We start from the raw sequence: 26540 nt of genomic DNA, 5'->3' as shown, positions 1-26540 counted from the left end.
CTCCATTTCCCGATGATTCATTATCCACAAAGCTAATATACGCCTCCTAGTGGGCAGATCACTGGAGAGGAATTGGAATGAAGAGAGCCCAGATTTAGGGAGCAGATCAGACTGAATACAAGGCATGGGAATGACAACAGACATCGTCCAAGAATAAGAAATGATCATCCATGAGCATCCCATCTAGCAGTCAAGGCCTGATATCCAAAACAAGCGCAACCTCAAAAGCGTCCAGAACAGCAGCAGATAGTTCCATTGAGCCCTTTGGGGTTTTTTTTTTTTTTTTTTTTTTGCATTTTTTAAAAACTTTTTTATTTAATGAATATAAATTTCCAAAGTACCGCTTATGGATTACAATGGTTCCCCCCCATAACTTCCCTCCCACCCGCAACCCTCCCCTTTCCTGCTCCCTCCCCCCTACCATTCACATCAAGATTCATTTTAAATTCTCTTTATATATAGATCAATTTGGTATATATTAAGTAAAGATTTCAACAGTTTGCACCCACATAGAAACACAAAGTGAAACATACTGTTTGAGTACTAGTTATAGCACTAAATCACAATGTACAGCACATTAAGGACAGAGATCCCACATGAAGAGCAAGTGCACAGTGACTCCTGTTGTTGACCCAACAAATTGACACTCTAGTTTATGGTGCCAGTAACCACCCTAGGCTCTCGTCATGAGTTGCCAAGGCTATGGAAGCCTTCCAAGTTCACCGACTCTGATCATATTTAGACAAGGTCATAAAAGACAGGGTGAGGATAGTAACCAATGATCCTAAGAGTGGCATTAACCAGGTCTGAACAATTATACAGCATTAAGTGGGGAAGAGGACCATCAGTACACATGTTGGGAGTAGAGCCATTGGAGGTAGAGTAGAGGTTATGATTATGAAGGAATGAGGCCCAAGTGCGCTAGACAGGGTCTAGAACAAAGGACAGAGTCATTATTAGAGGAGCTAAGAAAGGTGCTGTCTAAGCTACAATTAAGTTTTCTGATTGAGAGGCAAATAGAACCTAATAGAAGGGGCTTGATAATAATCTGTTGGGCTTTAGGCCTTGTAAGTTAAGAGGCCCAGATCTATCTATCTCTTCACATGGGATACATCCTAAGGGAGGTGTGAACCTCCTAGGGGAAGGCACTCTGTTGATTTTCATTACTTAGCTGGCCTGGGAGGAGAGCTGGCCAGGTAAAGGCAGGTGGCATCTCTAACAAGAAATTTACCGTTCTGCCTTCAATGTTGCTGACTCTACGTGGCGGTCCCCTCAGCTGCAGTGGTCACTTTGTAACATTCAAGGGCTACCTTCCTAACAGGAGGACAATCAGGGCCTTCTCAACAGACTAAGGGATGCTCTACGGTATCCTACATGCAGAGGGGTAAGATCCTATAGCACAGAGTTCAAAAATTATTTGTATTAAACATTATTTTACTATGTAATCATGCTGTGCCTGGCACCAAACACACATTATCTCATTCAATTCTTATGAAAAAAACCTCAAGGAATCAAACCAAAGTCCTACAGACTTGTGAGAAATCACCTTCTCTCACAGAATTACAGAGCCGTTGACAATATCACAGACACAATGATCCACCAAACTCATGGAGCTCTTTGACCTAGGGCTTTTAGGCTTGAAGACTGAGTTTATGGCACTTAATGCCAAGTTAGAAAACATGTTAAAAATGGTGATGACAGAGCACAACTATACTTCTAGTACTACAAGGAAACTGCATAATCTACTGATTATATATATATTTTTTTTGACAGGCAGAGTTAGACCGTGAGAGAGAGAGAGACAGAGAGAGGTCTTCCCTCCATTGGTTCATCCCCCAAATGGCCGCTACAGCTGGTGTGCTGTGGCTTTGCGTGGCGCGCCACACCGATCTGAAGCCAGGAGCCGGGTGCCTCCTCCTGGTCTCCCATGCGGGTACAGGGCCCAAGCACTTGGGCCATCCTCCACTGCCTCCCCTGGCCACAGCAGAGAGCTGGCCTGGAAGAGGAGCAACCGGGACAGATCAGGCGCCCCGACCGGGACTAGAACCCAGAGTGCCGGCACTGCAGGTGGAGGATTAGCCTAGTGAGCCGCGGCGCTGGCCGGAAATTTATATTTATTAAAGTTAAAAAATATAATCAGTAGGCTGGCGCTGTGGCTCACTAGGCTAATCCTCCGCCTACGGCGCCGGCACTTTGGGTTCTAGTCCCGGTCGGGGCGCCTGATCTGTCCCGGTTGCTCCTCTTCCAGGCCAGCTCTCTGCTGTGGCCAGGGGAGGCAGTGGAGGATGGCCCAAGTGCTTGGACCCTGCACCCACATGGGAGACCAGGAGGAGGCACCCACGCAAAGCCACAGCACACCGGCCATAGCGGCCATTTGGGGGATGAACCAACAGAGGGAAGACCTTTCTCTCTGTCTAACTCTGCCTGCCAAAAAAATAAATAAATAAATGTGAATTTCCAAAGTACAACTTTTGGATTATAGCAGCTTTCCCCCCCATAACCTCCCTCTCACTGGCAACCATCCCATCTCTCACTCTCTCTCCCATCCCATTTTTCATCAAGATTCATTTTCAATTATCTTTATATACAGAAGATCAACTTAGTACATACTAAGTAAAGATTTCAACATATTGCACCCACACAGACACACAAAGTATAGAGTACTGTTTGAGTAGTAGTTTTACAGTTAATTCGCATAGTAAACACATTAAGGACAGAGATCCTACATGGGGAGTAGGTGCACAGCAACTCCCGTTGTTGGCTTAATAACTGACACTCTTATTTATGACGTCAGTAATCACCCAAGGCTCTTGTCATGAGCTACCAAGGATATGGAAGCCTCTTGAGTTCGCCAACTCCAATCTTATTTAGACAAGGCCATAGTCAAAGTGGAAGTTCTCTCCTCCCTTCAGAGAAAGGCACCTTCTTCTTTGATGGTCCATTCATTCTGCTGGGATCTCCGTGGCATTGTCTGTGTATACAAAGGCTGTTGATTTTTGTGCATTGATTTTATATCCTGCTACTTTGCCAAACTCTTTTATGAGTTCCAAGAGTCTCTTAGTAGAGTTCTTTGGATCCCCTAAATAAAGAATCATATCATCTGCAAAGAGGGATAGTTTGAGTTCTTCCTTCCCAATTTGTATCCTTTTAATTTCTTTTTCTTGCCTAATAGCTCTGGCTAAAACTTCCAGAACTATATTGAATAGCAGTGGTGAGAGTGGGCATCCCTGTCTGGTACCAGATCTCAGTGGAAATGCTTCCAACTTTTCCCCATTCAACAGGACACTGGCCGTGGGTTTTTCATATATTGCTTTGATTGTATTGAGGAATGTTCCTTCTATACCCAGTTTGTTTAAGGTTTTCATCATGAAAGGGTGCTGTATTTTATCAAATGCTTTCTCTGCATCTATTGAGATAATCATATATATGGTTTTCCTTCTGCAGTCTGTTAATGTGGTGTATCTCACTGATGGATTTGTGAACGTTGAACCACCCCTGCATACTAGCTGGGGTCCCAAGCCGTGGGCGCCCATGCCCTCCACATAGATCCACTGTGTCCCTCTAATTCTGGCAGAGATTCCTCTGCCGTTTTTTTCCCTAACTCTTCCCTGAGACTACACTATCTCCACTTTTATTAAACTATCTTTTCCTGGACTATCAGTGAGCTCCCTCCCTATTCCACCATCTTGGAACCTCCTCCTGATTATAATTTAGTTCTTACAAAAATTAAATTTCAAACAACCAATTTCAAGTAACCTAGATATTAAAACCACTTCGAAATAGGAAGTAATACCCATTGTTCTGAGGAAATGATCCAAAGCTTAGAACAGATCAAAAACCAATAGATTAACAATTTTATAAATTCACATGTCTATTCTTCCAGTTGATACAAAAGTAAATAATCTTACTATTGAGGGCAAAGTTGTGGCACAGAGAGTAAAAGCATCACCTGCAGCACTGGCATCCCATACAGACACTGGTTTGAGTCCTAGCTGCTCCACTTTGAATCCAGCTCCCTGCTAATGCACCTGAGAAAGCAATGGAGGACAGTCCAAGTACTTGGGCCCCTGCACCCATGTGGGAGACCTGGAAGAAGCTCCCGGTTTCTGGATTTGGCCTGGCCCACCTCTGGCCACTGCAACCATTTGGGGAGTGGACTAGCAGATGGAAGATTTCGCTGTCTCTTCCTTTAACTCTGCCTTTCAAATAAATACAATAAATCTTTAAAAATAAATAAATAAATCTTACTATGCCAACAGATTTGACCCATATTTTCAAATAAACTACATTATGGAAACCTAATTCAAATATGGGTAAGTAAATAGTGTTTTTATCTAAACAGCATTTGTAGGAGAGCCAAAAATTCTGCACACACTTTACATCCTTAAATTTCTATTAAATTCACATCTATTAGATTTCTATTCTGATTCCTAAAAAAATGAAAGGTAAATAGTTTCAGTTTATGTTGGCTTCAAAATTTCTAGCAATTGTATCTGAACAAGACTTACCTGTTTGTTTTACCTATCAAACTTAAAAAAAAAATTTTTTTTTTTTTTGAAAAATGAAATGACAGAGAGAGGGAAAGGGAGATACAGAGCCAGAAAAAGACTATCTTCCATTCGCTGATTCACTTCCCAAATGGTCACAAAATCTGGGACTGGGCCAGGCTGAAGCCAGGGGCCAGGAACTCCATGGGAACATGGGTGGCAGAGACCCAAACACTTGGTTCATTACCCACTGCCATCGTCAAGCACATCAGCAAGAAGCTGAATCAGAAGTGGAGGAGCCAGGATTCAAACCAGCACTCTTATACGGGATATTCATCCAAGTAGCAGCTTACCCACACACAATACCTGCCCCTACCTACCAAAATTTTACTGAACAAAATCAGAATCTAGTAATAACATGGGAAAAATAAGCAACCTTACAACATCTCAAAGCTGCTCTAGACAGAGGTAACCTACTAAACACAACAAATTAGAAAAAAATATTTATCTCTCAGGAATAACAACGACCATAAAAGAAAGTTTTGTAAATCTCCATTTGACAGTCCACCTAAATACATTTAGTTCTGTCCTTAAGCCCATGTGGCCACTATTAAGTCAAAATGAAAAATACATGATGGAATGTGTCTTTAAGAATCCATATTTTGGGGCCAGCACTTTGGCACAGTGGGACAAAGCCCTGGTCTGCAGTGCCAGCATCCCATATGGGCGCTGGTTCAAGTCCAGGCTGCTCCACTTCAGACCCAGCTCTCTGGTATGGCATGGGAAAGCAGAAAATGGCCCAAGTCTTTGGGCCCCTTCACCCATCTGAGGGACTCTAAAGAAACTTCTGGCTCCTGGCTTTGGATTGGCACAGCTCTGGCCTTGCGGCCATCTGAGGAGTGAACTAGCAGGTGGAAGGCCCACCTGCCTCTGACTTTGTAACTCAGCCTTTCAAATAAATAAATCTTTAAAAAAATCCTTATTTCCTTCAAATATACATACATTTCCTACTCTAGTCTTGTAATGACAAACTCCAATAATAACCCACAGGCCAGAAGAGCTGAAAACCTAGGATTACTAGACTCACAACCACAAGAATCAAACTTCTGATGAATCTCAAATAAACAAGTCAATGATTTGAAAAAACAACATAGAGGCCACCATTGGCATAATGGGTTAAGCCACCACGTGCATGTCAGCATCCCATACTGGGTGCCCATTTGTCTCTCTGCTGCTCCAATCCAATTCCTGCTAATGCACCTGGGAAAGCAGAAGATGGTCCAAGTCCTTGGGCCCCTGCATTCATGTGGGAGACCTGGATGAAGCTCCTAGCTCCTGGCTTCGGCTTGGTGTAGCCCTGGCCACTGCTACCACTGGGGAATGAACCAGTGGATAGAAGATCACTCTGCTTCCACCTCTGCCTCTAACTCTGCCTTTCAAATAAATAAACAAATCTTAAAAAAAAAAAAAAAAAGAGGCATGAACAAAACATTCAGTAGCTCCTCATTTTCTCAGCATCATCCAAAAGTAAGGTGTTTCACATAGTGGTGTCTCCAGCTAACTGATGTGCCCTACATGAAAACCAAACTGCTTTCCCTTCTGCACTTTTTGATAATGCTGAGTGACTGGTGTGAATATCAATTACTGTTCAATAGTACAGTGATAGCTACTCCAGACTCTCAAGGTGTCCTGATACCACTTTCTTGTTTTTTTACCACTTGTTTTGACAACATACTTCCTCTTCTCCCCAAATTTCTTTTTAAAGATTTATTTATTTGAAAAGGGGCGGGGGGGGGAGGTTTGGACCTTTGATCTTCTCGTTTACTCTCCAGATGGCCACAACAAAGTCAGGAGCTACAAGCTTCATCCAGGCTTACCATGTGGGTAGCAGGGACCCAAACTTTTGGGCTATCTTCTGCTGCTTTTCTCCGGCTGTTAGTAGGAAGCTAGATTGAAGTGGAGCAGCCAGGACATGAACCACTGCCCATATGGGATACTTAGGTTGCAGGCAGCAGCTTTACCTGCTACACCACAACACTGGCCCCTTTCTTTCTTTTTTTTTTTTTTAAATAATCTGCTGGCACAAAAAAGACCTGAAATAATGCAGTTGGACATTTAATTAGACTAAGAATAAACATTACAGATTTTCAAGTAAATCACAATATTAAATCCTCCTGGAGCCAGCACTGTGACATAGTGAGCTAAGCCTCCCATATGGGTACAAGTTCAAGTCCCAGATGCTCCTCTTCTGTTCCAGCTCCCTGCTAATGGGTGTGGGAAAGCAGCAGACAATGGCCTAAGTCCTTGGGTCCCTGTATCCACATGGGAGACCCAGAGGAAGCTGCTGGCTCCTGGTTTTGGATCAGCTCAGCTCTGGCCATTGTTGCCATTTAGAGAATGAAACCGGGATGGAAGATCGATCTCTCGATCTCTCTCTCTTGATCTCTCTCTCTCTCTCTCTCTCTCTCTCTCTCTGTAACACTGCCTCTCAAATAAATAAATAAAATCTTTGGGAAAAAAATGTAAAAATATTCCCAAATAAGTACAAAATGTTGTAAATAAATCTTTAAAATGGGGGCCAACACCGTGGCTTCATGGGTTAAACCTCAGCCTGCAATGATGGCATCCCATATAAGTCCCAGCTGTCCCACTTCCCATCCATCTGCCTGCTAATGTGCCTGAGAAGGCAGAAGATGGCCCAAGTACTTGAGCCCCCACCACCCACATGGGAGACCCAGAAGAAGCTCCTGGCTTTTTCACAGTATGTGGGGAGTAAACCAGTGGATGGAAGCTATCTATTTCTATCTACTCTCTCTCTCCCCCTCCACCTAATTCTTTCAAAATAAGTATTTTTATAAAAAACAAAACGAAACAAAACAAGACAAGACAGTATTTGTTCATTTATTCAACAAATGTACTACTCACTGTTTCCAGGCACAATGGGAATAAGAGAAAAGCTAAGCAGTCCCTACTTTTCTGATTATCAACAGTTCCGGAAGGTGTGGGAGGGGAGAAACATGTCTCTATAGGCATAAAATGGTATAAGAATTTTACCAATGATCTACTTCAGAGTGGTGAGTCCAATCACATGGTGCTGAACCAACACTGAAATAAACTTAAATAAGACCAAAAAGCCAGGCAGAGACAAGTCAAGACAGTTTGTAGTGCGGTTACGTGTGGATTTCAAAATTAGTCACTAAGTTTGAATCTACGCTCCAGTACTTAATAAAGTAAAGGTTAAACTTTCTAATTCCAAAAACCCAAAATCCAAAACCCAAAATTTTTTGAGAACAGATAAGGTGTTTTAGATTCTGGATCCTTCCCAGATTTCCAGATTAGAAATGCTCAACCAGTAAATTATGTGCAAATATTTTAAATTCACACACACAAAAATATGAAACCGTAAATACTTCTGGTCCAAAGAATTCCACACAAAGGACCCTCAACCCGTTATCTTCATTTTGAAAATGGGGCAATAAAAGTACCCTTAACATAAAGTAGTAAAAAGAAATTTTAAATGCATTATGACTTGGTAAGCCTGCAATAAATATTGGCTATTGTGTCATTTCCAATATTTGTAAATACTCAAGCTAGGAAAGACAATTAGGGGAAAAGACAAAATAAGGCTGAAAAGTAGTGAATAATGGGGAAGATAGGTAGGGAACACATCCTGAAACCTTTATTAGCTAATTTGATACTCACTAGCCACCTGTGGTTATCAATCACTTGACATGTAGCTAGTCCACACTGAGATGTGCTCTACATAAAAAATAAACAGATTTCAAATGCTACATCAACTGCACCTTGAACTATTTCAGATATACTGAGTTAAATAATACCACATCCTAAGGCTGGTGCTGTGGCATAGTGGTAAAGCTACCACCTGCAGTGCAAGCATCCGAAATGGGCACTGGTTTGAGTCCTGACCGCTCCACTTCCAATCCAGCTCTCTGCTATGGCCTGGGAAAGCAGAAGATGGTCCAAGTTCTTGGGCCCCTACACCCATATGGGAGACCTAAAAGCTCCTGGCTCCTGGCTTCAGATCAGTCCAGCTCCACCTGATGTGGCCATTTGGGGTGCGAACCAGTGGATAGAAGACTTCTCTCTCTCTTTCTATATGTTAACTGTCTTTCAGATAAATAAATCTTAAAAAAAAAAAAAAAAAAGCCCGCAGCTGTTAGAAATGGCTGAAATTATTTAAAAAAATTTGCGAGATAAAAAGTGGAAGCAACACAAGTGACTGTTAACAAGATGTATTATATAATACAGAATATTGGGCTCTAAATAATGAAACAAATTCTGACACATGCAAGAACACAGATGAACCTTGAAGACATTATACAAAAGGTAAATACTGTATGACTCCACTTATATGAGGTACCTAGAATAGCCAAATTCAAAGTACAATGGTGGTTTTCAGGGGGTGGGGAGGAGGGGAACAGGGAGTTATTGTTTAATGGGCATGTTTCCATTGCAAGGTGAATTCTGGAGACAGTGGTGATGATTGCTCAATAGTGTCAATGTACTCAATGCCACTGAACTGTAGGCTTAAAAATAATTAAGACAGGGGCTGCCACAGTGGTGTAGCAGGTAAAGCTGCCAACTGCAGCACCGGCATCCCATATAGGTGCTAGTGTGAGTCCCAGCTGTTCCACTTCTGATCCAGCTCTCTGCTAACGTATCTGAGAAAGCAGCTGAGGATGGCCCAAATGCCTGGGCCCCTGCACCCATGCAGGACACCCAGAAGAAGATCCTGGCTCCTGGCTTTGGATTGGCTCAGCTCTGGCCGTTGTGGCCCCTTGGGGAATGAACCAGCAGATGGAAGAACTCTGTCTATCTCTACCTCTCTGTAACTCTTTCAAATAAATAAAATAAATCCTGGGGGGGGGGGGGGGGGACCTGTCTTCAGTTCTATTATTTTAAGTGGCTATTAGAAAAACTACGTATGTGTTGGGGCCGGCACTGTGGTACAGTGGGTTAAAGCCCTAGCCTAAAGCGTCGGCATCCCATATGGGGGCCGGTTCAAGTCCCGGCTTCTCCACTTCCAATTCTGCTCTCTGCTATCTCTTGGGAAAGCAGTATAAGATGGCCCAAGTCCTTGGGCCCCTGCACTCGTGTGGGAGACCCAGAGGAAGCTCCTGGCTCCTGGTTTCGGATCGGTGCAGCTCTGGCCATTGTGGCCATCTGGGGAGTGAACCAGCGGATGGAGGACCTGTCTCTCTATCTGTAGCTCTGTATTTCAAATAAATAAAATAAATATTAAAAGAAGAAGAAGAAGAAAAACTACGTATGTGGCTCACACTATACTTCTATCGCACTCTATAGCTACAAAAGTCCTGGTGAATGTCCCAAAGAGTTTTGGTGAGCAGTGTGACAAGATCTCGAACAGGTCAGCTGACTTCTGTAAAGGGCTACATGGTAAATACGTGCAAGCCATAGGGTCTCTTCTGAAAGTAGCCACGGACAATACATAAACAAATGGGCATGGTGGATGGGTCCCACCATAGTCTGCAGACCCCTGACCTAAGGAATCTAATGTAAGCAACAGCTCCTATGTTTTCAGGAATTTTTTGAGCAGTTTAATATTGCTTGAATCTGCCACAGTGAGAACACTGACAAAATGAAAATCAGCCAACACTACTAGTCAATGCTTTCTCCTGAAGAACCAGCTGAACATTTACCAGCACACCACTATGTAAACAATCAACCTCTCACCTATACAACCACCATCAATTAGAAATCATCTGTGAGAAAAATGGGTAATTAGTATTCAAATTATTTTCTGTGTTTTGTAGTTCAGATGAGGATTCCCAGCTAAGAAAAGCTGTCCTAAGTTTATAGCAACTGTTGCCTACATCAAGAAACTGGAAAGGCATCAAATATATAAGCTATCAATGCATATCAAGGATCCAGAAAAACACCAAACCCAAAATTAGAAGGAGAAAAGAAATAATTAGAATTAGAGAATAAACAAAATTGAAACCAAAAAAATACAAAAGATCAGTGAAATGAAGAGCTGGCTTTTTGAAAAAATAAACAAAACTGATACACCATTGGCCCAACTAATCAAAGAACAGAGGGAGAAGACTCAAATGAATAGAATCAGAGATGAAAAAGGAAATGTAACAACAGATAAAAGACATAAAAAGAATCATCAGGGATTACTACAAAGAGCTATACGCCAACAAATCAGGAAGGCTAGAAGAAATGGATAGATTCCTGAACTCATACAATCCACCAAAATTGAACCAAGAAGACACAGAAAACCTAAACAGACGAAGAACCAAGGCAGAGATTGAATCTGTAATAAAGACTTTCCCAACAAAGACAAGCCCAGGACCAGATAGCAAAGGACACGAACTGGCAATTTTCTTTCTTTTTTTAAATTCATTTGACAGGTAGAGTTATAGACAGTGAGAGAGAGACAGAGAAAGGTCTCCCTTCCACTGTTCACTCCCCAAATGGCTTCTACGGCCAATCTGAAGCCAGGAGCCAAGTGCTTCCTCCTGGTCTCCCACGCGGGTGCAGGCGCCCAAGCACTTGGGCCATCCTCCACTGCCCTCCCGGGCCACAGCAGAGAGCTGGCCTGGAAGAGGGGCAACTGGGACTAGAACCCGGCGCCCACATGGGATGCCGGCACCGCAGGCGGAGGATTAACCAAGTGAGCCAGGGCACCGGCCCCTGAACTGGCAATTTTCAAAAGAGGAAATTCAAAAATGCTCATGGTCACTAGCTATCATCCTAGGTAAAATGGCTTTCATACAGAAATCAACAAACAATAAACTATGATGAGGATGTAGGGGGGGAAGGTATCCTAAACCACCGCTGGTAAGAACGCAAATTAGTATAGCCATCATATTAGATGGTATGGAGATATCTAAGAACACTGAAAGGATATGCCACATCACTCAGCAATCCCACTCTTTGGAATTTACCCCAGAGAAATGAAATCAGCAGATAAAAGTTATATGTATCCCCTTGTTTACTGAAGCCAAATTCACAATAGCTAAGATATGGAATCAATCCAGATGTCCATCAACTGATGATTGGTTAAAGAAATTATGGTATATACACACTATGGAATACTATTCAGCAGTTAAAAAAAATGAAATCTTATCTTTTGCAACAAAATGGATGCAACTGGAAACCATTATACTTAGTGAAATAAGCCAGTCCCAAAAAGACAGATACAATGTTTTCCCTTATCCAAGGTAACTAATAGAGTACCTAAAATGTAATGTATTGGAGTGAAATTGATGTTTTGAGATTCAATGATTATTTATAGTCCTTGTCTCTACTGTTGAAGAACAGTGTTTTTCTCTTTTCATACTATTTGCTGAACTTTTTTCTTAGTGTAGGGTTAATCTTACTAGTATAAAATAAACTGAAAATAGATTTTTCTAAAAATTAAGAGTGGGAACAGGAGAGAAAGGAGGAAGGGTGGGAGTGTGCACAAGACGGAAGATAGGGTGAAAAATATCACTATGTTCTTAAATCAGTATATATGAAATTTGTATAACTTAAAAAAAAAAAAACTGTCCTAGAGGAATAACATTCCAAGCAAAGAAATCCAAGAGTGCACATCCTGAGGGAGTGAGTCTGGAGAGCAGCGTAAGACAAAACTTCCAGAGGACAGAAAGGCAGAGGACTGTGCAGTGTGGCAGTCACTAAAGGCCCAACAACTGATAATTAGTATTGAATACATACCATATTGTTATGCATAATGAAATCACTTGTAACAAATGATTCATTTGTAAACAACTGTTTCCTGAGCCTATAAGCTAGGCTCTTAGTAACACAATGATCAACAGTCCCTCTCCAGCAAAGGAGAAATATTAATCACATAAACATATCATTTTACATTGGGATGAAGCATAAAGGGGGGATCCCAAGCTAGTCTGTGCAATCAGGAGTACTTCCTTAAGAGGCTGACCTTTGAGCTGAGACTTAAAGGATGAGAAGGGATGGGCAAAGAGTGGGAGGCATTCCAGCAGGCAAGAACAAACTGTACAAAAGTCCAGAAGCAGGGAAAAAAATGTACTAATGGGTCAAGGAAAGTGAACCACCTGAGCAGGAAGGAAAGAAGACACAAGCAGGGAATGGAGAAGCAGGCAGAAATCATCACACAAAGCCTCTCTGCCAACTCATACTCTGAGATCTATGGGGTGCAGTCTGACATGATCTGATTCACACCTTTTCAGAAATTACTCTGGGAATGAATGAGCAGAGTCAGAGAAAGTGGGGAGACTGACCATGAGGCAGTGGCAATCTTTTTTTTTAATTTGAGACAGAGAGAGAAAGCAAGCATGCATGGGCATGCTCTCATCCCCTGGCTCATTCCCCACATACCTAAAATGCTGGGTGGGGCAGGGACCAAGAGCCTGGAACTCAACCCAGGTCTCTAACCCAGGCGGAAGAATCCCAATTACCTGACTATCACTGCTGTGTCCTCAGGGTCTATACCAGCAGGAAGCTGGAGTCAAGACCTAGACCAGGAATCTGAACAGAATGCCCAGAGGCCCCTCAATCTTTTAAGCACCTAGTTAATCTATTACACACTCCACTAAGGGCATTTTTCGTCTTGGGACATCATTCTACAAATTCAGAATCTCAAAAAGAGTTTTGTTTATATAAATTTTATCTTTTGATATTTATTGTACTAAAAATTAAAACAAAAATTTTATTTTTTTAACCTGTTTTAAATTTGAGGGGCAGCAAGACAAACAGAAAGTTCTCATCTGCTGGTTCACTCCCCCAGATGCCTGCAACAGCCAGGCTGGACCAACTCTTCCACCCTGGTGGCAGGAATCCAACTACCTGAACCTTCATTACTGCCTCCCAGGGTCGGCACTGGCAGGAAGCAGGCAGAGGTTGGAGCTGTGAACTGAACCCAGGCACTCTAAATGTGGGATGTGATTGAACCACTAGGCTAAATGTCTGCCCACTGAATAACCCTTAAAAACATGAATTCATTTAAAAATAATAAGATGAGGTGATGCAGCAGTTAGGCCACCTCCTGGGAGGTGGAGTACCCAGGTTCAAACCCCAGCTCAGCTCTCTATTCCATCTCCCCCCTAATGCATACTGTGAAGCAGCAGGTGATGGATCAAGCAATTAGACAACTGCCATCCAAATGGCAGACCAGGCTTAAATTCCCAGCTCCTGTCTTCCCCTTGGCCCAGCCCTGGCCATTGCAAGCCATCTGGGGAGTGAACCAGCAGGTGGGAGATTTCTACCTCTGTAGCTCTGTGGTGTTTCTTTTTCAAATAACAAATTGAAACAAAAATAACAAATTCAGTTTATGTTACCATAAATTACATTTTTATGAAAAGGGCCAGCATTGTAGCACAATGGGTTACACCACAGCATACCATATTGTTCCTTGCTGTTGTTTTTATAGAAAGCTTTTATTTAATAAATATAAATTTCATTAAGTACAACTTTTGGATTATTGCAATTCTTCCCCCTATACTCGCCCTCTCACCCCCAAACCATCCCACCTCCTACTCCCTCTCCCATCCCATTCTTCATTAAGATTCATTTTTAATTATCTTTATACACAGAAGAGCAACTCTATACTAAGTAAAAATTTCAACAGTTTGCACCCACACAGACACACAAAGTATAACGTACTGTTCGAAGAATAGTTTTACCATTAATTTTCATAGTATAACAAACACATTAAGGACAGAGGTCCTACATGGGGAGCAAGTGCACTGTAACTCCTGTTGTTGATTTAACAATTGACACTCTTCTTTATGATGTCAGTAATCATCTTGTCATGAGCTGCCAAGGCTATGGAAGCCTCTTGAGTCCACAAACTCCGACATTATTTAGACAGGGCCATAATCAAAGTGGAAGTTCTCTCCTCCCCAGAAAAAGGTACCTCCTTATTTGATGGTCCCTCCTTGTTGTTGCATTTCCAACCAAGCTCCCTGCTAATACTCCCGGGAAGGCAGTGGAAGATGGCCCAAGTGTTTGGGCCTCTTCCACCCATATGGGAGACCCAGATGGAGTTCCTGGATCCTGATTTCAGCCTGGCCCAGACCTGACTGTTGTGGCCATTTGGAGAGCAGACCAGTAGATAGAACATCTCTCTTTCTGTCTTGTCTCTCCCTCTGTCATTCTGCCTTTCAAATACATAAATAAGTCTCTTCAAAAAAAAAGAAAAAGCTATATTTCCCTAGTGAGAAAAGTATTGTTTAAAATTTCTGCAAATCACATTAATCTCATAATACAAGACCGTTTAATTCTCTGTTCATTACAGTATCTCACATATTACAGCCTCTGGCAACGTGCACTGCTCATTTATGAGAATACAACAGAAAAACATAGAATTATGAAAAATTTCATCCCATGGCCTCCCTAAAAGGGCATTAGGGATCCCCAAACCACAATGAGAACTACTGTTCAAGCACTAATGACAGTTCCTTACAATGAGATGCTACTTCACAGACACCATAGTTATTACTGAAAGAACAGAAAATAAGTGTTACTGAGAATGTAGTAACTGGAATCATCATGCATTGCTAGTAGGAACTTACAGCCACTTTGGAAAATAACTTTGGCAATTTCTCAAGGTTAAATGTAGAGCTACAATGTGACCCAATGATTCCACTCCTAAGTCTACACCCATGAGAAAATGAAAAAACAGGCCGGCGCCGCGGCTCACTAGGCTAATCCTCCACCTTGCGGCGCCGGCACACCAGGTTCTAGTCCTGGTCGGGGCACCGATCCTGTCCCGGTTGCCCCTCTTCCAGGCCAGCTCTCTGCTGTGGCCAGGGAGTGCAGTGGAGGATGGCCCAAGTCCTTGGGCCCTTGCACCCCATGGGAGACCAGGAGAAGCACCTGGCTCCTGGCTTCGGATCAGCGCGGTGCGCCGGCCGCAGCACACCTACCGCGGCGGCCATTGGAGGGTGAACCAACGGCAAAAGAAAGACCTTTCTGTCTCTCTCTCACTGTCCACTCTGCCTGTCAAAAATTAAAAAATAAAAAAATAAAAAAAATTTAAAAAAATTTAAAATGAAAAACCTTTACCCACAAAGCTAATATGTTCACGTAGAGGGATCAATAATAATAGCTGACTAGCCTAGTGAGCCGTGGCACCGGCCCTCTCTGCACAAATTTTAATCTCTCATATACACACACACCTCTCCTTTCTTCTAGATGCTATCTTGCCTGTTGATGCTCAAAAAATCCTGAAAGCTGAGTAACAGACAATAATCTCATATGCAGGGACTTTGTACCACTACATACTTATCTGTTTGTTTTAAGTCTATTTACTACTATTATAAAAAAAAAAAATCTCTATTACCACCACCACCTAGCTACCCTTAAACAGAAATTTAAACTCAATTACTCAGCTGATTTCAGATGACCTATGAAAAATAAACTTCACCTTAATTTTGAAACTAGCTTTAGTTTTTTTGTTTTGTTTTGTTTTTTGACAGGCAGAGTGGGCAGTGAGAGAGAGACAGAGAGAAAGGTCTTCCTTTGCCGTTGGTTCACCCTCCAATGGCCGCCGCGGCTGGCACGCTGCGGCCAGCGCACCATGCTGATCCGAAGGCAGGAGCCAGGTACTTATCCTAGTCTCCCATGGGGTGCAGGGCCCAAGCACTTGGGCCATCCTCCACTGCACTCCCTAGCCACAACAGAGAGCTGGCCTGGAAGAGGGGCAACCGGGATAGAATCCGGCGCCCCGACAGGGACTAGAACCCGGTGTGCTGGCGCCGCTAGGCGGAGGATTAGCCTGTTGAGCCACGGCGCCGGCCTAGCTTTAGTTTTAATATCAATTTCAAACAAGTAACACTAAATACCAACCATATATGGCACTATGTAAAATTAAGATATCCTGTTTCTACCTCCTGGTTGGTTATGCAAACAGAAACCATATGAAAATAAAGTGCCACCTTACAATTTACCCATAATTTCAACCAACTAGGACATACTCTCTATATAAATGCCATTTTAGTATGATGTGTAAAGGAATCTGCACCATACAGGAGTATGTACTGAAAGAGATTTTAAATGGCAGAAAATGAGATTTGCCTGATAGAAAGCATAAGGATTCAATAATATTCTTCAGTGATTTTTCATACATACTCTTCCCCTCCACAATTAGGTAAGAATTTTCAGGATCAAACAACTCCCAATTGTTCATTCAACATTTTTACTGAAAATCTTAATATCACAAAGTATTTTTTAAATGACAAACTTTAATCAATAGGGCATGTTTCAAATCTATCGAAGCCTTTAAGGAAAATTTAAAATTACAAAATAGTAGACTTTTTTCTGTGCTTCAAGTAGAATTTTACAAACAGGCCATCTAAAAACAGCTTTTTTCCTTGGTGTGGCACATTTTCCCATATGTGTTTCTTTTAACAAAACCCACAGATAGTTTAATTTATCTTCAGGTTCTGGGTTCAATAATAAGTTTCAATTTTTAGTATGTTTTCTGCTTCAAAGGGAAACAATGACCAAAAGTTTAATGATTAACTACCATCAGAAAAAGTTACATCAGAAAAGCTTCAATTTATCCGTGAAAAATTCACTTTGGGAGTGCAGGCATTAACCTAGGAATTAAGACACCTGCATCGACATAAGAGTGCCTTGTTCCACGTCTGCCTCCCTCTTCCTGCAAGCGCAGACCCTGGAAGGCTCAGTGCTGGCTGAAGTCACCAAATTCCTGCCACCCACATGGGAAACTTGGATTGCATTCCGGGATTTAAACTTCAGCCCAACCCAATGCGGGCCCCCGCCAAGCATTTGGGAAGTGAACCAGAGGATAAGAGACTAACTGTGTGCTCACTCCCGCACGCACTCACTTGCTCTCTGCCTCTCAAATGAACTTTTCCAAAAAATACAATGAGCAGTTATTACTTTTTAAAACATTCACTTTTGTTTTAGGGGGTAAAAATAAAAACTTCCACAGACCTTACAATTTTAATTGCACCATCCCAAAAGAAGAAAAACCATGCTTACAGATGCTGACCTACATAAAATTTTTCTATTTATAAAATATTAACTATTCTCAATCTTTTGCAGTAAAATGCTGAAAACAGCCAGGATGGTGAAGGTCCGAACTAAGAAACACAGAAAGAGTAAAGGGCTTCAAGAATGTAATCTGGTCACACATACAGTAAAGCAGCGGACATGCGAAGACTTCTCATGTCACCTGTCAGCAGGGCTGCGGACCAACAGGAACTCCCACATGTCACTGCTGGAACTGTAACATAGTACTAATAGGTTCTTTCTAATGCTGTCACTTGAACAACTGCCCTATGACTGTCGTTCCATTTCTAAACACTGACCATGAGCGATCAAAGTAGACATTCCTGAAAGATTTGCACAAGACTGTTCACAGTAACCAAGCAGAAACCCAGGTGACCCTCGATGGCGAAGAAATTATGGTTTATCCATACAGTGGAAATTGCACAACAACTAAAAGGAGTTAACTACTCATATATGCAAGAAAGAATCTCACAAACATTATGCAGGGGAGGAGGGAGCCTTACCCAGAAGAGTACATTACATACTGTATGGTTCCACTTAAGTTCTGGAACACACGAACGTGACATATGGTGACAAGAAACAAAACAAAAGTTGGGGGGTGGGGTAGTGACTGAACTGACTGGGAACAGGCAACAGTAAACTTTCTAGTCAGTCAGGAAGATAATACTCTACACTTTGTCACCAGCTTGACTTACAAAGACTAAGACATTTTGAGAACACAATGGCAACCCTGGTGAATTTCATGTCAAATTTACCTAAAAAAAAAGGGGGGGGGGACCTAAAGTTACTGACGCATACAATGCTTTGCAATGCCTTTCAGGTGTCACACGTACCGACATAAGCAACTCTGAAATACATCCAAAAAGCAATCTATTACAACAGAGGAGATAACTGAGCGAATACAGGAAAACACTAATCGCAGGCGAGGGTCACCCGCGTGGCTCGTCTTCCACACGTATATAAACATGTCAAGGAAAACTGTTAAGAATGCTGGGAGACAAAAACAGAGTGATGGAGCTGATCATGAGGTCCTACACGCCTCACCGCTCCACCAAGCACGGCGCCTTGGCAAGGAGAGAAACCAACGCCCCGTCGTGTTCCGTCCCCAGGGCCTGCTCACACCCAGGCCGTCAAGGGGCGATACTCGGGGACCGGGTGCTGCGTGCGAGCGGGCGGGCTTCCTGGGTACGCCGCGGAATCTGTACACAGAGTCTCTGCTCATCCCCACTAACTCCACTTTGTTTCCGCTCATTCACTTACGACCGCTGTATCCGCTAAGTCGCTGCAGCCCCCCTAAAACGCAAACAAAACCCTACCCGACGGGGCATCCGAAAGACCATAAATACAATAAAAAAAAAAAGAAAAACAGGAAGTCATCAATGAACGAAAGTCATCCCTTCTCTCCTTTAGGCCTAAGACGTGGCTGAAAGCAATTCCTACGTCATGGTTGATTTTTTTTTTAAATCAGGCTGGAAGGCAGGAAAGGTTTCGGCAGTCCAAACGCAGAATGCGATGCAGGCGCTGCTCGCCCCGATACCCACCCCAACCCGCGGGCAGGTGGAACAAAGCACACACACGCACACGACCCCAACCGCACCGCCTCCAAGATCCCGGCACAGAGCCGCAGCCCGCACCGGCGCGGACCCCGGCCCCGCCCGCAGGCAGGCGCTGGGTCCCTTTCCTTTGTGCGGCGCTGCAGGGGAGGCGGCGGCGGGCGGGCAGCTGGGCGTCGGGGGACGCGAGGACGGCCCCGGCCCGGCGGCGGCGGGGCGGCCCCGACACGGGCCGAGCCCCCCAACCTGGGCGCCATCCGCGGCGGCCTGAGACCCCGCAGGGCAGCCCTCGGGCGCCTCCCGGGGCCCCCCGACACCGGCCGCCTCACCTGCTGGACCGAGCTGTTCTCGGGCACGGCGAACTCCTCCTTCTCCTTCGGGGTCTTCACGGTGACTTTCATGATCTTGGGCTCCGCCGCGGAGGCGGCGGCGGCGGCGGCGCCAGCACCTTCGGCCGCGGCGGCGCCGTCCTGCGAGCCCGCAGGGCCGCCGCTTTCACCACTCTCGGCCATGGCGGCGGCGGCGGCGGCGGTGACTCAGGCGAGCAGGAGGGAGCGGGCGAACGAGGGCGAGCCAGGCGACGCCAGAGCCGGCCGGCCCGGGCGGCGGCGAAGGCAGGGCAACGCCGCCTCAGGGCCGCCCTGGCAGCCGCGGAGCCGCGCTCGCTGGGGCGCCGGCGCAGGCAGGCCCGACTCGGGCGCTCGGCAGCCGCCGCGGAGTCAGCCGCCGCTCGCTCGCAGCGACATCCGCAGCCGCCGCCGCCGCTTCCTCCTCCTCCTCCCCGCCCCTCCCCCACGCTCCTGCGCCGGCGCCGCGCGGGGCACGCCGGGTAACGCGGCCGGGACGGCGCCGAGTCATCCCCCCCGGCCGGCGCGCTTTGGGGGCTCCGGCTCGGTGTGTTTCCCTCTCCCGGCCAAAGTGGGAGAAAAAGCAAAATGGGGCGAGTTGAGGCTTTTCACTTCTTTTTTTTTAACAGTCCTCCTTTCCCCCCACACACACACTTCACCAAAAAATAAAACGCGGTGTCCGGGCGCACTGTGGCGGCGCGCCGCGATGACGTCACGGGCAGCGAAATTACTAGAAAGGGGTTCGACCACTGAGGGCCGCGGCCGAGTGTGCGCCTGCGCGCTCGTGATCCCGGTGGTCTTCCCCACCGTTTTACGTCGCTCCCCGACTCCGCTCGCTTCGCCTCGCCTCGCCTCGCCTCGCCTCGCCTCGCCTCGCCTCGCCTCGCCTCGCCTCGCCTCGCCTCCCCTCCCCTCCCCTCCCCTCCCCTCCCCTCCCCTCCCCTGCTGGCTTCTCGCCGACTTAGGTTTCCGTGTTCGGGACCCGTGGCGGGGAGCGTCTGGGGGTTAGTTAGCGGTGAGGGGTTTTGTATTTTACTGTGCTAGGTGCTGCGTGCGTGGAAGACTTAAAGGCGTGTTTTGGCTGTTCTGGGCACGGCAGTTGGAGGAGAGTTAACGGAGGAAGGGGAAAGGTGTTCTTCACGACGGGAGGAGGATGGAGTGGGCGCCCGGGAGCCCCTGCGCAACCCGCGGGGTCGCCGCTGGGGGCTGAGCTTCCCGCCCACGAGCGGGGTCGCCGCGACCCCCGGGGCCCACCCGCTGTCCATTTCCTACTCCATCCGAGTTCCTGTTTTAGGTGACGCCAAGGAGCGTTCAACCTGTCTCGGTGCGCGCAGGAGCAGGAAGTTCGTGTACCTCTGAGAAGCCAGCGTTTGCAAACTGTGTCATCGTTTGGTTTAAAGATGACTTGCAAGCAAAGTACAGCCCAGTACCTTGTATTAAGCGGTATTGCCCACTTGTAAACCCTGAGCGCCCGCAAGGGACCCGGTTAAGCACACACACATTCTGGTTTTTGCACTCGAGCTGTTGTTAACCCTGTTAGGGAATAAATACTGTTGTATAAACACTGGGTTTTTTTGTTGTTGTTTTTGTTTTTGTAGCAGGAGCCTGTGGAGACTGTATCTACTAAAAGAAGTCCTGAAGGTATAGATTGCAATGAAGATGGCATCTGGTGGCACCTGCATTTCTGCCAGTACTGTGAACCAACCTGAAGAAGGGCCCTGCTGATGGGTGTTACTTGGTTATGTGTAGTGTGCGGTAATCAATACTTCTGCACAGAGAGGGTGCCACCATAGGACAACCAGCCTCTTGGCATTTCTTCCAAACCTCCTTAGCTCTCCGGTGCCTGGTTCCCTGTGATTCCTGCATACTTTGGCTAGGCTGCCTCATCCATCCAGAGTGACTCCCCTTGCCTTCACCTGCCTGGCTTCCCCTCATCCTGTGCTATTTCCCATCCTGTCACATTATACTTTTCTCACCTGGGATCATTCTTCACGCCATTCCCTGCCTTTTGCCTATTGTTACCACTTCCTCCTTGAAACTTTCCACAGATACCCAAGTCTACACATTTTTTTCTCTGACCTTGCATCATTATTTGCACAGTTCACTTGGTAATTCCTCACAGCAGAAGTTCCATGACCTTAAACTGTTTCTGCTGCTACTGGTCTGGTTCACACCCTCAGCAACTCTGGCCTAAATGGCAACAACAACCTCCTATGGATTCCTCGGCCTCAGTCTAAAGTCTCTAATTAAAACTTTTTTAGTGGCGCCATATGTTGTCCTTTTAGAACTAAGCTTCGATCCAAACCTTTAATCAGAAAACTTCAATCACACTCCCCAAAGACATTTAAAATAATGTCTGGACTTTGTGGTGGGCTATCTAGGGCCGTCTGACCACAAAGACCTTGCTCTTCAGTCGTGTCTTATCCTCAAACCAGCTTACTGAAATCCAAGCCTTCAGCACATTTACTGCAAGTAGAAAGTCTTAGCCCCCATTTTGGCCCCGTCAATTTACCCATTCTTCAAGACTCAACTGAAATGTGACTTTCCCTAACAGTTTAATAACTTCAAAATAACTTTTAAACGCATTTATTTATTTGAGAAAGAGCTGTCATCCGCTGGTGTACTGCCCAGGTGTTCACAACAACCGGGGCTGGACCAGACTAAAGCTGGAGGCCAGGAGCCAAATCCAGGTCTTCCACATGAGTGGCAGGGACCCAATTACTTAAGTCATCACCTGCTGTCTCCCAAAGAGCACATTTACAGGAAGCTGGAATTGGGCGTGGAACCAGGACTCAAACTTAGGCACTCTGATGGGTGCTCAGGCCTCACAACCAGTATTTTCTCTGCTACACCGAATGCCCACTCCCTAAAACTTCCTAACAGAAATATTTACTAAGGGCAGCCCTTTGGCTTGTCAGGGTTTGACACTAGGCTCCAGCTTCCTGCTAGTGGAGATGCTGCAAGGTAGCAGTAACAGATCAAGTAATTGGGTTCTGCCACCCCAATGGGAGACCTGGATTGAATGCCAGCCCCAGCCCAAGCCTTGCAGACATTTGGGGAGTAAACCAGCAGATGAGAGATCTGTATGTTGGTAAGTCTTTCTCTGCTTCTTAAATGAAAAAAATTTTAATTAAAAACATATTCTCAGGGCCAGTGCTGTGGTATAGTAGGCCAGGCCTCCGCCTGCAGTGCCCGCTTCCCATACAGGTGCCGGTTCATGTCTTGGCTGCTCCTGTTCAAATCCAGCTCTCTGCTATGCCCTGGGAAAGCAGTGGAAGATGGCCCAAGTACTTGGGCCCCTGCACCCATGTGGGATACGGGGAGGAAGCTCCTGGCTTCTGGCTTTAGATTGGCTCAGCTCTGGCTGATGCAGCCATTTGGGGAGTGAACCAGGATATGAAAGACCTCTCTCTCTCTCTCTCTCTCTCTCTCTCTCTCTCTCTCTAATTGTACATCTCAAATTTAAAAAAAAAAATTCTCTAATATATATATATAGCTTCTTGACTTTTTTTTAAAGATTTATTTATTTATTTGAGTTACAGAGAGGCAGAGAGAGGTCTTCCATCCTCTTGTCCATGCACCAAAATGGCTGTAATAGCTGGAGCTGAGCCAATCCAAAGCCAGGAGCCAGGAGCTTCTTCCATATCTCATACGGGTGCAGGGGCCCATCTTCTATTGCTTTCCCAGGCCATAGCAGCTGGATCAAAAGAGGAGCAGCTGGGACTCCAACCAGTGCCCATATAGGATGCCAGCACTGCAGGTGGCAGCCACAGCGCTGGGCCTCTTTATTGACATTTTTCTTTTTTTAACGTAGATTGATTTGAAAGAGACGTGGATAGTGAGAGATCTTCCATCTGCTGGCTCACTTCCCAAGTGTCCACAACAAAACTCATGTTGACATTTGATGGCTGTGGGGATGATGTTGGGAGTAGTGCCTTTAAAAGGTGGTGTAAATGTGATGTGATGCCAGCATCCCATATCAGAGTGCTGTTTCAAGTCCCGACTGCTACACAGGCAGAGTGGACAGTGAGAGAGAGAGAGAGAGAGAGAAAGGTCTTCCTTTTCCATTGGTTCACCCCCCAGTGGCCGCTGTGGCCTGCGCACTGCAGCCAGTGCACCATGCTGATCCGAAGCCAGGAGCCAGGTGCTTCTCCTGGTTTCCCATGCAGGTGCAGGACCCAAGGACTTGGGCCATCCTCCACTGCCTTCCCTGGCCACAGCAGAGAGCTGAACTGGAAGAGGAGTGACCGGGACAGAACCGGCGCCCCGACCAGGATGAGAACCCAGTGTGCCGGTGCCGCAGGCAGATGATTAGTACACTTTTTTAAAAAATGATTTTTTTAAAGATTTTATTTATTTACTTGAGAGCGTTACAGACAGAGAGGGGGAGAGACAGAGATTTTCCATCTGCTGGGTCACTCCCGAAATGGCTGGAACGGCCTGAGCTGAAGCCAGGAGCCAGGAGCTTCTTCCCGGTCTCCCATGCAGGTGCAGGGGCCCAAGGACTTGGGCCATCTTCTACTGGTTTCCCAGGCCACAGCAGAGAGCTGGATCAGAAGAGGAGCGGCTGGGACTAGAACCAGTGCCCATGTGGGATGTCGGCGCCACAGGCAGAGGATTAACCTACTGTGCCACCGTGCCAGCCCGTGCTGCACTTCTGATCCAGCTTCATACCAATGCACCTGGGAAGCAGCAGGTGGTGGCCCAAGTGCTTGGGCTCCTGCCACCTATTTGGGAGACTTGGCTGGAGTTCCTGGCTCCTGCTTCAGCCTGGCCCAGATCTGGCTGTTGTAGCCATTTGGGAAGTGAGCTAGCAGATGAAAAGATTCTCTCTCCCTCCCACTTCCTCCCTGCCCCTGTTATTTGCCTTTCAAATACATATATTAATGGTGATTCAGATCATTAAGAACTAATAACTTGTTCCAGGGACTGGCTTAATTCTCACAGACGTGAGTGCTAGGCTGGTATTATAGCACAATAGGTCAAGCCACTGCCTGCAATGCAGGCATCCCAGATGACTGCTGGCTTGTCTCGGCTGCTCTACTTCAGATCCAGCTCCCTGCCAATGGCCTGGGAAAAGCAGTGGAAAATGGCTCAAGTATTTGAGCTCCTGCCATGTGGGAGACCTGGATGAAGCTCCTGGCTTTGGCCTGGCCCAGTGCTGGCCATTGCAGCCATCTGGGAATGAACCAGTGGATGGAAGATTCTGTGTAACTGTAACTCTGACTTTCAAAATAAATAAATCTTTTATTAAAAAAAGTAACTTCTTGCTCTCTCAGGACTGCATTAGTTTTTTTGTTTGTTTGTTTTTGTTGTTTTTTTTTAATAAATAAATTACCCAGGCTCATTTAGTCTATGGTAGCAATGGAAAATGTACTAGCACCACATAACACAATGGCAGCAGAGAGAGTCGGGAGTGGCACAGGTATGGAGAGGGAACATCTCTCCAAAGAACACATCTGGGGTTCCTATTTAGGTCTACTCTCAGTATTCTTTTTTTTTTTTTAATTTTGAAATAATTACAAACTCACAGGAAGTTGTAAAAATAGCAGTGAGTCCTGTGTACCCGTCACGCAGCTTTTCCTAACAGTGATACCTTAAATTGCTGTTTAATATCAAAACCAAAGACTGAGATGCTAACCAGACTTCAGACCCAATCTGGTTTCCACCATTTTCGTAACTTGCCCTCATCTGTGCACGCGTGTGCATGCCATTTCACTCCAGGAAAGGATTCATGTGCCATTGCTACGGTCAGGATCCAGAACAACTCCATCGCCCAACCAAAAACACCTGTACACACTGCCGAATGTCCCCTGGTTGGGAAACACCACTGTACAGAGAGCTGGTGGAATTACCCACACACTGGCATCTTTCCTATTCTCTCACAAAGTGGAGAGGCAAATGTTACCAGATATCAAAGGCTGATATTTCACTACAGTTTTCTTAAAATTCTGCCTCCATGGTGATATTCAAGATAGATCTCAGGGTGGATTTTTTTGCTATGTAGTGTCCTGATTCCCTTAAAACTTGAACTTGATCTGTTATGTGTTATATTTCATGTCCTCCTCTCTTATCGCAAGTCTGGAACTTACTGAGGCCTTATGCAAATGCCTAAAAATATTCAATGACCTTTCTCCTTTGCCCTCTCTTACCAACAGGATACTGCTGAACATGTGAGACAGAGTCCCGAATGCAAACACTGAATATCTTGCATAAGTGGCAAGACTGGTTCTCCTGAAAACATAGGAATACAAGGATAAATATTGTGATAACTAGACACAAGCTTGGACTTAATTTGACCAAACAACAAGGCCAATGCAATTTGTTGAAAACAGATATTATGGAAATGTATTTCTTGATCTTAAGAGGTTAGCTTTTGTGAAAAGTCTAACATTATGTGGAATAAACTAAGCAAATACCCCATGCGGGTATTACATGTGGATTACCATTTTCAAAATCTGTTGTATGAAATAAATCACCTAGGAACTGCAGAGGATAATAAGGCCTCTGACCAAAAGGTCTCCTTCCAGATGTTGAGTTTTGTAGCACTCAAGAAAGCACCCTGCTGAAGCATTTCACGTGGGAAACAGAGGTGTTTAAAAATATGTATTCTGTTCTCACTGTCCCACTTCAAACAACTCATACAACCTTGATCCCCAAAGGACCAAAAAAACACGGTGGCAATGAGGTTTCAGCTCTAACTGAAGTTAGAATGGCTCTCATACAGAAACCAACATACAATAAATGCAGGCGAAGATGTGTAATCTGTAGAGAATGCTTTGTGCCTCTCAGGCGGGCACAGCCCCCTGAAATTAGAGGCGTGGTCACAGTTTCTGCTCACTCTGAAACAGGCCTGGGATGGGCACACCCACCCCCAAAGGAATGTGGCAGCGGGAGCAGCAGGGGGCTAATGGACATGAATTATGTACCTGGAGTGTTTTTGGGAATTTGTAAATTTGCACAAGCATCTAAATGGGCCTGTCACTGAAGATTTTCAATGTAGCTCTAATCCCTATTTTAGACCACCAGACCGAATTCCTTTTCCCAATACCTTAAGTTGATGTATAACCTTGCCTATGTGCCTGCTGGCCTATAGACTTGTTATTACCCTCTAGATAAAAGTGGGAGCACATATCTATCCA

At 45.2% G+C, this 26540-nt stretch overlaps 1 protein-coding gene and 1 long non-coding RNA gene across 3 annotated transcripts in view; one reads left to right on the top strand and one right to left on the bottom strand.

Moving 5' to 3' along the window:
- Positions 1-19593, bottom strand: part of UBQLN1 (ubiquilin 1) — a 64872-nt gene extending 45279 nt beyond the window's left edge. Inside the window, exon 1 of one of the 2 annotated variants that reach the window (XM_062208649.1) lies at positions 19381-19593. In XM_062208649.1, coding sequence (XP_062064633.1) covers positions 19381-19563 — 183 coding nt within the window. In that variant the 5' untranslated portion in view covers positions 19564-19593. The remainder of the gene's footprint in view (positions 1-19380) is intronic. The other variant, XM_062208648.1, reaches the window with a different exon arrangement.
- Positions 19594-20342: 749 nt separating this feature from the next.
- On the top strand, positions 20343-25640 carry LOC133771372 (uncharacterized). Its single transcript, XR_009867567.1, has 3 exons — positions 20343-20413; positions 20997-21039; positions 25557-25640. It is a non-coding gene; the product is annotated as an uncharacterized LOC133771372 (long non-coding RNA).
- The last annotated feature ends 900 nt before the right edge of the window (positions 25641-26540 follow it).

Source organism: Lepus europaeus, chromosome 12 (genome assembly GCF_033115175.1).
Source record: "Lepus europaeus isolate LE1 chromosome 12, mLepTim1.pri, whole genome shotgun sequence".
In the NCBI taxonomy this organism is placed as follows: Eukaryota; Metazoa; Chordata; class Mammalia; order Lagomorpha; family Leporidae; genus Lepus; species Lepus europaeus.
This window is presented reverse-complemented; position numbering and strand designations above follow the sequence as displayed.